The sequence below is a fragment of the Vanacampus margaritifer genome, chromosome 7, assembly GCF_051991255.1.
Source record: "Vanacampus margaritifer isolate UIUO_Vmar chromosome 7, RoL_Vmar_1.0, whole genome shotgun sequence".
Taxonomy (NCBI): Eukaryota; Metazoa; Chordata; class Actinopteri; order Syngnathiformes; family Syngnathidae; genus Vanacampus; species Vanacampus margaritifer.
In genome coordinates this window covers 15,953,814-15,967,774 of record NC_135438.1, presented here as the reverse complement: position 1 = coordinate 15,967,774, position 13,961 = coordinate 15,953,814, and the positions used below count along the sequence as shown (strand labels likewise).

Here is a 13,961-nt window from a genome sequence, read left to right as displayed (position 1 = left end):
GAAGATGGCTGCTGGCTCCTGTCCAGCTCCAAATGTCATTGGAGCACCGGTGCATGATGGGGGCACATTCCTGCTAATAAACAGTAAGCTGCTATAATTGAGATCGAAGAGGGAGCTTATTCTGTGAACTAAAAGAAATTAAAGATGGAATGCAGTCATGCATCACTGTTATTGAGGTCTCATGTTACAGTGAACGAGTGTAATATGATACAACGGTGCAGCAAGTGCGCCATAAGGATGTTTATGACAAGTCTTGTTTCAGTTAAATTGTTATTTTGGAAGCAGCAATTAGTGCCGCTGTTGCCGCTGAGCTGGTCCGGTCTTGTCAACCCCAATTCATTATTGTGGACCTAACACTGATTCAATCACCAGCGTTCTGTTAATTGGACAAATTTAAACTCATACGTGCAGAAAAAATGATCTCACTGTAGCTCCCAACTGTGGCAAAGGGCAGCAACACTAACAGGAGGCCAGAAAAAAAATACAAGACAACATTATCATTAACATTGCTTGTTCTTGGTTGGTTTCAGACTTTTATTGTAACTAGATGACAACGTTTTCATGGACGACGAAGATTGCTTGTGTCGGGCAGAGCTGCTGAAAAGAGTGAGCGGTGGGAGGCTTGCAGCCCACTAATGTTACAGAGGTTAGAGGTCGTGGTCACCTTGCCTCGAGCTGCGGATTGTGGTGTAACTCCTCTTGAATAAACACAGTCTGAGCCATCTATTGCCCACAGATTCAGTCAATCACAATGCACCAGCATGCTCCAATATCATATTTCATATTAACTCAACTTGTTTAGCAATATTTATGGTACCTGATTATTACACAGTTCACCTCTTCAAAAAACGACTTTTGTATTTATTGATGATGTGGCAGTTGAATAGTTCTCTTACAAGCATACATAGCGCCCCCCCCCCCCCAAAAAAAAAAAAAAAAGAAAGGCTAACCACCCCCCTATTACACCAAACAGTCACACTGTCTTTGGATATGAGCAAAGATCGGGTTCACGACGGGGACAACAATCTGTTGACAGACACGAAAAGGGAATTTAAAAGCAAGGGGGAGGGGGCAATTCATGCTGCCGGACTTGTTAACTCTGTGTGTGTGCGTTCATGCTTGCGCACGCGCATGTGTGTGTGTGTATACAGTATTTCTTACTAGTAGAGTTTTGTTTTGGGGGGGGGGTTACTATATTTTTTGGGGAGGCTACAGCTGTTTGCATCATGCATGCATCACTTTATTGTTCATGCACGTCTATAATATATATTAGGGGTGTCAGGTAATTACAAATTTTAAACGTAATTAATCGCATTACTTCAATTTTTTTTCTTCTAAATTTCATAAAAGTGGGAAAATGTTAAACTAATAGAAATATAGCAGCATCTTAGTATTTAGATAATAATTCATAAAATTGGGCAAAAAAAAAAGATGTACTGTAAAAAAACAATTGTGATATTGATTTGTGTTGAGGTAATTTTTCTGCCACTAGATGGCAGAATTGCATTTCTAAAACATAAGTGACAGTTCATTGCATTTTTATTTTCCTATTAAGAGCTATCTAATATTTAACATGAAGTAACTTGTGAAATTCTGCAAATTTTTTAAATTGTAAAATACAACTTGACCCCAGTCTCCACGTGTATATGCATTATTATTAAATTTATTTCTGCTAAATTTTGACATGGAAGTGTCTGTTGCATTGCGACTGGAATTCGCCCAGTACAGGCTTTCCAAGTAAGGGGCGGACATTAAACGTGCGTTATCAGGATTTTTAATAGTAAGTTACCCTGAACGTTTCCCCTACAGACAAATAGGGGTCAAATTGAATATCAGGTTACATAACCATGTTATCCATCCTTCCGCTTAGGATGGAAAGTGGTCACCGGTCAGCTTGTATTCATTTTGGTAAATTCTCATCCTCTGGATTCCTTTCCTAAATTTCTTCCTTTCATTCCTTCGCCCTTTGAACCAATACGCCATCTGGTCGAGTTCACATAGGCCCCACCCCTCCCTAATACACCAGCGGCTTATCCTCAGCTACAACAGCCACTGATGCAATTTTGTAGATTCTGTCTTGTCCTCTCTCCATCAATGAGTTAACTATTACTGTAATTTAATCAAAAATAATTAGAGCCAGAGCAGTGTTGCAAAAGGGTTTGCAAAGAAGATTTATGCTATTTTTGAGAGTCTATACTAAACAAAAACCCATGAAACTTTGTACACACATCAGGGCTTGCATAAATATTTACATCTTTTTTGTTATTATTTATTATTATTTTTATTGTGCAGTTTCTTCAAAATGGCTCAGTAGTGCCCCCAATACATTTTTAACAAAGCACCCCTGGATGAAAGTTTCACCTAGATTTCCATAAATTGAGAGGCATATATAACTCCTCAAGACCTACAAAAATATATATATATATATTTTTACAGTCATACTTAAGCCGAACAGGAAATCCATCATTTTGATTTGATTTTTTAAATTTGGTGCCATTTTCCCCCTTTTTTAGAGGTCATATTTTAAAAAACTCCTAGAAAATACATTTGATCGTCTTCAAACTTTGGGTTGTTTGATCTAAAAAGATGTTTAATATCAAAGTTATTGAAAGCTTTATATTTCATCACATCCTGTTGCCATGGCAATGCACTGTTTGCAAAGAAAAATGATGCTCTTTTTGAGGGTCTAAACAAAGGCAAATGTTCATGAAAAAAAGCCTGACAAAATCATTTATATTTTAGACACTTATTCTCTGATGTTCCAGTAAGCCGATATGGCCACGGTTGGCAGGGCCCTTTATAGCTACTCACAGCTCTGGTTATTTTTGTGTATGCTAATTAATTGGAGTGTAGATTTAGTAGATAGATTGATTAGTGTCATGTCAGGGTTCAGTAAGATGAATGAAAAGAGACAGTTTGGTTTTCATTTGAATCTCACAGTTTCAGCTTGTTTTCTGACTGAAAGAGATCTTTGCAAAAACTTTTTAATGCAATATATATTGCTTTCATTGCCGCTTTGCAAACTGTTTGAAACAATAGCATTTTCAAGGTGAGTATTGAATTTTTATATATTAGAATGTTCATCTAACCTGTCCACTTCTCTTGGTTTCCTCAGGTGTTATTCCGAGCGGCAGCCATTCAGCGAAGCAGTGAAACGAAACAGGGATGAGTGTGGACAGCCACCAGGGGGTTGTGACCACCCCGCCCGCACCCAGTGGCGGGACCAGGGAGCGCTACTTTGATCGAGTCAATGTCAACGATCCGGAGTACCTCAGAGCCAGGAACATGTCCGCCGATCTACGCCAGGACTTTAACGTTCTGGAACAGAAAAAACGGGTCACGCAGATATTACAAAGCCCTGTAAGTTAAAATAACCTTATCTTTAATCTGCTTCAGCACACTTGACACCTAAATGCTTCAATAGTGTGAGTGCACTGATGCATGCCCAAGTACGGTACACTTCCATTTCCTCTCCTCTGGTGAACTTGGAAGTGGTCGGCTAGCACCTGACACGATTGGCATTGTTTCAGTGTTGATGTGTCATATAGTTATAGTTTGAAATCTACTTGGGTGGGTGGACTCCGGCGGTGGGGATGGGAGTCGGGTTGGACGGGAGGTGGGTCTCAGTCCTGTTACTCCTCACGATCCACAAGTGAGTGATGGCAAACTAACGTCACATGCGGTATATCCTGTTTTTTTTTCTTTTTAAATAGATTTTTAACACATTTTCTTGAAAACTTCTTGGGTGGTGGCCGATTTGCTTGGGTGGCCCACCCAAGTATTAACATGGTGTGGGAAACACTGATTGTAAATCAAAACTGCTATAGAAATAGACATTCACACGCTGGCACATGTGAAGAGAGGCAGGAGAGAGAGAGGGGAAAACCAAGGTCAACTGTGATACTGATTGAATGGCTAGTGTGAGTACACCCAAACCTAAATTTAACAACATTCTTGGATGTATTAGTAGTGTAGTAAATGTAGAATTTGTTGGCAAAATGATGTAAGCACAAATACAACAGCAGTGTTATGATCCCCCATTGCGGTTTTGGCTGTGACCCACTCATAATGTGACATTAGTGGCCAGACATGTGTTGTCCATTTCCACGGTTTCGTTGTTTACATGGGAACGATAACAGTGGGGTTTTTCAAAATGTCCACCTTCCAAATATGTGCTTTATTGAGCTCCAAAACAGCATTTTCTTGTCAATGTATGGCCTAATCAACTTTTTTTTTTTAACATTAATAGTTAGTCAAAATGATTTAACAGATTTTTTTGCCATTTGTGCCCCTCAGATACAGTATATGTAATGCATTTTAAAATGACATTACATGCGACAGCTTTAGTGGAAAGAGAACGCAACATTAGTTCATGATTGACAGTCTTCAATCCCAAACACATTGATGTCTTGTCCTTGCAGTTAAATTACATATTTATACATTCATTCTATGACCTACTTATCCTCAAAGGTGCTGGGAGCACTGGGGCTAAATATGAACTCAAAACGAAATTAAACGTATGATACGTAGTGCCTTCATACTTGCAGTATGCTGAACAAACTAAGAACTTTTAAAACCAAGTTTCCACCAAATGGTAAAGATGCTATGATTAGGTCCAGCTAGGCTTACAACAGAGAGCGGGTTCAAAGCTGTATTTGTTTCTTGCGTATACAGAATGTTAGTCACAGCCAAGGTTATTTTAGTTAACGAAAACTAACAAAAAAACTAAAATTGAAAAAACTATTTTGTTAACAAAATAGAATTAAAACAAAAATGCTTTTTAAAAAACGAAAACTAACTGAAACTACATTTTATGTTTACAACTAAAACTAACTATAATCATGGCAAAAATGTATTTCGTTTTAGTCTTTGATAATTAACTCATTTGCTGCCATTGACGGCTATAGACGTCAAAAATTCATTTTAACAATTTCTATTAGTTTAACATTTTCCCACTTTTATTAACAAGAGTATAAAAACCTCAAAAACAAATATTGTACATTTAGAACAGATATAAAATTTGTGATTAATCGTGAGTTAACTAGTGAAGTCATGCGATTGATTACAATTCAAAATTTTAATCGCCTGATGCCCTTAATTTTTAATAATCTTTTCTTTAAAAAAAAAAATCGCGTCAGGCGATTAAAATATTTTATTGTAATTAATCTCATGACTTCAATAGTTAACTCACGATTAATCACAAATCTAAAATCTGTTCTAAATGTAGAATAAAAAAAATACTTTCATACTCTTGTTAACTAAAGTGGAAAAAATGTTAAACTAATAGAAATAGTTCAAATTAATTGTTGACGCCTATAGTGAATGAGTTAATTTGAGGATGATTTTAAATGTGATTTTAAGAAGATTTGTTTTGATATTTACTGACATAAGGACCGTTTGAAAGTGTGTCACGCAGAAGTGACGTCATCTAGCAGCAGCCAATAGAAAAGCCCCTTCAGATGACGTCACTCTCAGGTGACAATTTTCCAGGCTTAGCTTTTGCTAATGCAACATTAGAAATGTGTTACTTTTCAAATTTTAACATGGTGTTTTTTTCTATTGTAATACACATTTTTATTAAACTAAAAATAATACTGAAACTTAGCATTTTTCAATAACTAAAACTGATTAAAACTACATTTAAAATCAAAACCCAAAAACGAAATCTAAACATTTAGCACTAACTAAATGAAAATTACAAAACTATAATAACCCTGGCATTGGACCAAATTGTGTCCCGTGTAAATTCTATACAGTAAATTGACGTTAAAATAAAAAAATAAAAATAAATGGATGTCCAGGGGTGCACATAAAAATGTCATTGTTCTCAAAAGAGCACCTGAGATTCAAGCCAATGATTTATTAAAAGAAACTATGCCGTGGCAAACTGAACTCAACTGTACACAACAACACTTCACTAGTATATGATAAACATCCAAAATGGGTGCTAGGGTTTTGGCTTAGAACCTTTAAATAACTAGAGAAAAATAATCCCAAACAATTTATTAGAAAACCCGATGAACTTTTTCAAAACCCATACACTAATAGTTTGGACTTTGCCCTCTTTCACAGCCCAAAGGTTTAGCAGATTACGGTATACTATATTCAGCTATGTTTTTTAATACTGGAAACAGAATACCAGTGACATGCCAAAATCCTAAAAGAAGCACCATGCACCACACCCTTGCTCAGATTTACCTCCAGAATTCCGCAAGTGCCCTTCAGGCCAGCTGCCCTCATGCCGGGTCAGGTTTTGCTGTAGTCGACAGGTTAGTGAGGGCAGCGCATATTTTTGCCAACGCTAGTAATGCTGTTGTTTGTTTTTCTATCCCTGGAGGTCCAGATTCTTGAGAATTACACAAGTTTTACCAGACAAAGTACAGATAAGTATTGGAGGTACAGTTTGTGATTTTGGAGATCCTTCAAGGATACCGTATTTAGGCACACGAGGTTGTTTAAGGACACAGTTGGAGGGTGTTGTATGAGTGAACAGTTTGCGTTTTGTAAACAGCAGATCATGTATAGTGTTTTGTCTCCTTGTTGTCCCTAGATTTGATTGGACCCCAGGCAGGAACTCAATAACACTGATTTAAACACAGCTAATGCTTTGTAATTTGGCCTTAAAAACTCATTTGCTACCAAAAAAAACGTATAAATACGTTCAATTTGAAATGTTTTAAGTATACCCAAGACGTATTTATACGTTTTTTATGCTAGAGCATACAGAAGGCTTTGATGCAGCCTCTCAACTGCAAAGAACGGCTGAAGAAATGGTAGTTATTGCACAAACGGCCAGCAGGTGGCAGCAGAGCATAGGAAATGAACCAAGACCGTGTTGAAAAAAACTCAATTACGCAGAATTCTAAATAGATTTGTGAATAATGATGACACTTCGCTATATTCTAATGCTAATTGCTGCAAAATGGAAACAGATAGAAATTTACTTTTTTTCCTGATGAAAAAAGAGACTTTAATCTTTCTTTTGGTAGGATTCATGTTTTTATAGCAATAGAACACAATATTCTGTGGGCCTGGCAAAATAAGTCAAAATCCAGTAAAACAGCCTGGAGTGAAGGGGATTGCTTCTGTGAAAATGGCTGGGAGTGATTGAGTTAAACACTTCACATCACATTTTGTCAAGACGGTACAACAAACCTAACCTGTCATTTCAGCCAAATTAGCGTCTGGAATATTTGTTCAGTGCTGTTGACTGACGCAAGGCTGGTGTTCAACTGAAGTGCTCCTGGATGTCTGTAATACGACCTTGCAAGTCTGTGTAAGGCTCAAGTGTGCTTTGCTACATTGTGGGGCCCATGTGTTTTTCCAGGTTTAACTACCATTGTGGGGACCGACTTGAAATTGTGGGGACATTTTAGTGGTTCCCATGAGTCCAAACCTCTTTTTGAGGGTCAAAACTTCATTTTGGAGTTTAAGTTTGAATTGGGTTATGGTTGAGGTTAGGGTAAGGAATGGGGGGAGGCAATCTTTTTTGATGGTTGGGGTTAGGGAAGGGTCTAGGAAAGGCATTATGTCAATGAGATGGCCCCACAAAGATAGCGCCGTGAGGAAGTGTGTGTGTGTGTCTTTTACAACCGTGCGATTTGGGTCACTGAGGTGTGGCGACAGGAAAAGATAAAAAAGGTAAATCAAAGTTGGGTCAAGAATGTGCTCAGATGCCATCTAAGCTAGAAATATCACGGATGATTGTTCCTCACACAGGGAGTAAAATGAGTATATTGGACCGTGGTTGTTTAAATATCATCTATATGGTGGTTTTATTGGCATATTGTATAATGGATCATAAATTTAAAGGGGAACTTTGCAATTAAAAAAAACACATTTGCCATTTTTTGTTAAAACTGTCAGTCTGAAAAAAAAATCTGCCCTTTCTGGCCCCATCTTGACTAATATGGAATGTTAGATATGCCGAGTGAAATCCAGGCTGTATCAAAAATTTGGCCTTGACCATGACGAGCATTCCGACCTCTGACTCCAAAAGTATTGCACAGTGCCAAATGGATTGTTTGTAAACACTGCTGACATGGTTGATTATGTCTGACTACTTTTTCTGTGACATTACACATCATTTGTGACTGGATGACTTTGCACTCGGATGATTTTATAGTCAGCCAATGTTGTTAAGTGTCTTTTCCATAATAGAGCCGGCATCCCAAAGTGTTTCTTTCTCAGTCGCCTACTCAAAGTCATCTTTAGCAACGATACAAAAACAACATACTGTATGCGGTGTCCTTCACACGACTTGTCATCCTTTCTCAGTTTCTCCTTCTTTTTCTGTTTGCTTTTATTCCACTCTTCCAGCACTAGTGGACTCATAGATTACATGCTTCTGGTGCTCAGATTGCAGGTTGCGTTTAAAGTCAGACCAATATAGACCAGGCTTGGAGCGACTCACCCATATCTATCATGCAAGCGTGTTGACTGTTTGGAAGTTTAAGTCTAAAACGTTAAATCCTTTTGAGGCCACACTGTCTGGATCCACCGACTTGCCACAACATTATGACCATTTATGCAATAAAATGATAGCCAATACAAGAGCTGTATCAAATCTTCTTACAAATGAACTTTTTTTTATTTATTAACACTGTCAAAGAGGTTCATTTTTGTGGTTGTCGTTTGCAGAGGTTTAGAATGACCCTGCATCGCCCCGAGCGCTTTTCCTAATGTTTTTGACGACTGACGGAAGATGGCTAATAGTAATAGCGCACACTACTGTGTGTAAAAATGTGTTTAGTTTAGGGTGACCAGATTTGCTAAATTAAAAACTGGGACACTACAGTTTTGCTTAAAATTACATATACAATAACGTCTCACCAGGAACTAATTCTAACAAATTGAATCATTACTCAGTTTGGTGACCGGTACTTGTATTATTGCTTTAGCTAATGCTAAATGCTATCTTGGTTTACAGTTCAAGAATGCTAAACAATCAATGCACTCACCTTTATTCAACCTTTTTTTATCATTATTCAAGTCTCGGTAGCTATTGGAAGCTGGCTGTGCCGTTTTACTTTGCACCGGTCCCGCATTGTAACCTTGGAAATATGCCGCTAGAAAAGCTCAGCTTGTGTTGGGTCTGTCCAGTGACCAGAACATTAAGCTAGTAGGACTATGTTTCCCATGATTCTTAGACATGGAAGGAGGAAGTAGTTCTCGTTCCAGTACGTTTGTTAGTGATTAGATACGGATGAGAATGAGGATGCAAATGTGAATGTTAATAAGAGGGAATTCATCAGTTAAATTCATTTTAATTGGTCTGTTGTATGAACCAACAACTGAGTGATTGACATACACATAGCAAAAGTGGGAGGAGACCTACGTAACGTGATTTGTGTGACATTTCCTGGAGGGGGTTTGAGAGGTTGTTTTTGTCTGCTTGTTGTTGACATATATGCAAAACAAAAATTGGTTTGGATGCAGACCCTGGCAGCAGATTTGCAAAGCTAAGCTCACTGTTTTTGGCTTCTGAGAATTAGTTAGCCGTGACTCACTCTGTGGTCTAAAAGGTCAAAAGATTAGAGCGCCTGAAATTTAATTTCAGTGGCAGTTTTTCATGCTACTTCTATTTTCTGCATCTCTCTATAATGTCATCTGGCCTCCTCGAATGGTTTCTATATCTTTCTGCACTTTTCCAGTAGCCTATGTGGAATTGTATTTTTATTTGCTCATACCTCACGGTGACGTTAGTCATCCCATTTGCTCCAGTATTTTTATTTTTAATAAAAGGAAGTGTGAATCTTGCCCGCTTCCTCTGCCACTTGTCAGCAAGCATAAGTGGATAATTGATGTGCTTTGGCAGTTTCTGCCGAGAGCCGTCTTCATGTAACGGCTGCTTTTTATTAAGTTTATTCTTTTTCCCTTTTAAAGTCTCGATGGCCGCTTTGATAGAACACTAGCGGTTGAACTTTAAAACCACTCTCCCTTCCGCAAAGCCAGCTGTGTTTCATTCAGACGTTTCTCAGTTTCTATTGGGCGATCATCTTAGTGAGTTCCTCAGTGCCCACACATTAGTGGGTCGGATACTCAGTCAATGTATTTTTTGTTGTTACTCACTTGTTACCTCGCCAGGATCATCAAGAAGCCTTCATTCACACCAATGTGCTTTAAAACAAGCCATGTGAGTTTTATAAAGCAGGTCCAGTTTCGCAGATGCGCTCATAGAGGTTAAATTGGCGTAATCGATAGTGCTGCCAGGCCTGCAGGCAGACACTCTCCTGCTCTGTGTCACATTGTTGCGTGAGAGCAACACTGTGCTGACATAACAGGCCGGTTCTCAGCAAGTTTTAGAGTAAACGGTTTAATTACAGGCATTTTTTGTTGGGTGGCTCTTTGAATATAATTATTGATGTTAATATTGGAATCTAGCTATTGCTATTCTAGTTAAAGTCATGTTTGTCGTATTGGTACTTTTTAGCGGAGGCAAAACTGACACCACACACCGTCACGGTGAAGCTGTTTATGAGTGACACTGGATGGTGGCTTTCTTTTTTCGTTTAATATGTTTGCACAAGTTTGGGCTACATTTACAGGTTGTGTAAACAGCAAACACAGATGTCACAATGTAATGTAGATTCACCTGATGCTTTATTTTAACTCATTCACTGCCATTGACGGCTATAAACGTAAAAAATTCATTTGAACTATTTCTATTAGTTCTATCACTTTTGTTAACAAGAGTATTATTTTTTTTATTGTACATTTAGAACAGATATAACATTTGTGAATAATCGTGAGTTAGCTATTGAAGTCAAGCGATTAATTAATATTAAAAATTGTAATCGCCTGACGCGATTTAAAAAAACTAAAATAATTTTTTTTTAAAATTAGGTGGATCAGGTGATTAAAATTTGTAATCGTAATTGATCGCATGACTTCAGTAGTTAACTCTGTTGTAAATGTACAATAAAAAATCTAGGTTTTTATACACTAGTTGACAAAAGTAGGACAAAAAATGTAAACTAATAGAAATAGTTCAAATGAATTTTTGACGTCTATAGCCGTCATTGGCAGTGAATGAGTTAATGGATATTGCAAACCTCAGAAGCATAAACAGCTTCCTTGATGTTGTTTTTGTTGGTGCAGCGCTTGGGAGGGTGCTCGAAATATTAATGATAGATCCACTTTCAGCCCTGGAACTAATCTGTTTGCATGATGCGGTCAAATCCCTGCTGTCATAATCTTTTTGAAAATTCAGTACTCACACAAACTGTTGAGCAGATGCCTGCTAGTGTATGTGTGTCATTCTGATGTGTGCCTTTTGAAAGGCTTCAAGCAGCTTTCAGTCTTCACTGCCAACAACTGATTTTCTCGAACCACTCACCTGCACAAGGCAAGACAAGGGCAAGACAATGCGGCTCAATCAAATCTTAACTAGCAGAAGTCCTCCAAACAGATCCAAAAGGTCGGCCTGTGCAGCTAAGCTTTGATTCTGCCTTTAGAACGCTGACCGTAATGTAAATGTGATGGCAAACGAGTCTTTTAAAAAGAAGTGTCCGAAGCACAACCCTGAGCCATCACAGTCAGACATCCGCTCTGAGCGGGTCGCCACAGCAACACCGCCACCAGGGACAGAGGAATGTTTGGCCATGGCTCAAACTCAGCAGTGCACCGGGACTCGAGGTGTTCCAAAAGAGGGGGTTGCTCCAGTTTTCACAAAACAACCTCCTGGCATGGTAGTGGATTGTCTTGTGGTTGGCATGTTGAGGGAAGCAACAAAGTGCTAAGGTTCTTCTTGTGTACAGACACACTTCTGAAAAGTTGCAGTCAAGAGTCCTCAATGAAAATGGTGCTATGACCCATTTTGCTAATTATACAAAACATTGTATGCATGTCAAAGGAGAGTGGACATCTGATCCAGAAAAGTTCATGTCTCATGTGTGCCTTTTCTCATAGTCTTTTGAGGTAGACCGAGCCAGTATAGAAGGCGAGCGCGCTCTGCACAGACCTCTGCCAAGGCTCAATCAGTGAGTTACGTAAAGCTTGATCCAGATCCAGAATTGCAGTCCTTCATAAGCGCAACATATTACAACCTGATAGGAATCTTCCATTTCAAATGTATATTGATGCAAAACGGTCACTCTAGATCATCCATTTCTGAGGCTGAAAAAAATTGTGTTGAAAGTCAAGTTATGCAACATTTGCAAGCCTTTTAAAGTTTCCCCCTCTCAAAAAATGTATATAACACATTTCTTAAATCCAGGTCGAAAATGTGTACAAGATGAAGGTCTTTCAAAGCATTTTTAAAATCACTTTTGCGATTATCTTGTTCTTGAATCGTAGGCTCTTTTAGGAATTTTAATATGCTATTTTTTTCTTGATTTTGCTTTTAAATCGCTTTAACTTTTTAACTCTTAATGTTGTACTTTTGATTACAGTATGTGAAGTATATTGAGTTACGTTGTGTATGAAATACCCTATAAATCAGTCATTCTATTTTTTTATTTTAGTTTTTTACAACCCCTATGGTACTGCCTCGATACTGTTGAACGTAAATAAACGGATAACTGGTAAATAAATAAATAAATAAATAAATAAATGAATAAATGAATGAATGAATGAATGAATGAATGAATAAATAAATAAATAAATAAATAAAATAAACGTAAACATGAAAACAAATCTTATTAAGCCTATATAATAACCCCTGGACTTCAGTATATATATCCTGGCTATTTTATTTGCCTAATGGGTTGAATAAAGTGTCTTTCTATCTGTCCATCTGTCTATTTGTAATTTAGTCTCTTTGGTCAGTCTTCAGATTTACAACAAGCGCGGCTCAACCTTGAATGTCTGTATTGACATGATTTCACAAGAACATGTTAATATGCACATCAACAGGTTTAAGAGTTGACTGAGGCCCTGGACGTAAAGATTAGCCTCACAAACACAAAAGACGGCACATGCTGTTAGCTATTCGGCCTATGGCGTGTATTCTTGTTGACCAAGCGGCCAATCAGCTACACCGAGTCCGCCTCCCCGCTGACACCTAAGGAGCATGACTAATCTGTGATTAAGTGCTGCTTGTGTCTCACATCATGTTCCCACAGTCATTCTTCCACTGTCTTCTGGACATGTGCTGTAATCCGCCATGCCTGGCGATCTTTTCACACAAGTGTGCGCACATGTGCCGTCATTTATCCCGAAGTTCTGAAAAATGTGCACCATGTCTCATCACGTCACCTAATATCTTCCTTTCCTAACGTCCATCCCCAGGCCTTCAAGGAGGAGTTGGAGAGTATGATCCAAGAGCAGCAGCGCAAAGGGAACAACCCCAGCGGTCTGTTGGCCCTCAGACAGATTGCTGACTTCTTCATGGCGAGTTCAATGGCCGGTTACAACACTTCCCCACTTAGTGAGTACTCATCACCCTGTGACCTGTCACCGTGGTGACCAGTCAACAATAATAATAATAAAAAAGGCACACCCACGCCCTGAGTCCAAAAAGAAAAAAAAAGTGTATTCAAAGAAACAAGCTTTCTCCTCTTGAAGGCTGATGTGCTCATCTGGGCCCAGACACCGGAAGAGCCATGCATTTTTTTCTCTCACTTTTGATTCTCTTTGACTTTTGCACATGTGGAATGTGCAACTAAATGTCGGATCACGTGTTAAAAGGATCGCAGCAGCTTAATCCATCTTTTTTTTTTTTTAAAGATAGTATATCAAAAGGCAGCAGCAGTTAATGACGCAGTACATAATGTCGAATATATCAGTGAATAAAAAGAAACCAAAGTACTTTTTTTGTATGTGTTTTCTTCTGAATTTTCTTGTTGAGGTTTGGGGATGGTCACGCCCATCAATGACTTGTACAACGTGGAAGCGAGCGCCATGGTGAAAGGAGAGAAGCTGACACGCTGTAAGCTGGCCAGCCTCTACAGACTGGTGGACCTTTTTAACTGGGCCCACTTTGCCAGCTCCTATGTCACTGTAAGACTCCTCATATTCAT

At 38.5% G+C, this 13,961-nt stretch overlaps 1 protein-coding gene across 4 annotated transcripts in view; it reads left to right on the top strand.

Annotated features, from left to right (window-relative positions):
* add3a (adducin 3 (gamma) a) overlaps positions 1-13,961 on the top strand; it is a 62,934-nt gene that overhangs the window by 26,070 nt on the left and 22,903 nt on the right. For 3 of the 4 annotated variants that reach the window (XM_077570451.1, XM_077570448.1, XM_077570449.1), the window contains exons 2-4: positions 3,116-3,360; positions 13,231-13,369; positions 13,790-13,941. In XM_077570451.1, coding sequence (XP_077426577.1) covers positions 3,166-3,360; positions 13,231-13,369; positions 13,790-13,941 — 486 coding nt within the window. In that variant the 5' untranslated portion in view covers positions 3,116-3,165. Of the gene's footprint in view, positions 1-2,700; positions 3,050-3,115; positions 3,361-13,230; positions 13,370-13,789; positions 13,942-13,961 lie in introns of those variants that run through there. The other variant, XM_077570450.1, reaches the window with a different exon arrangement.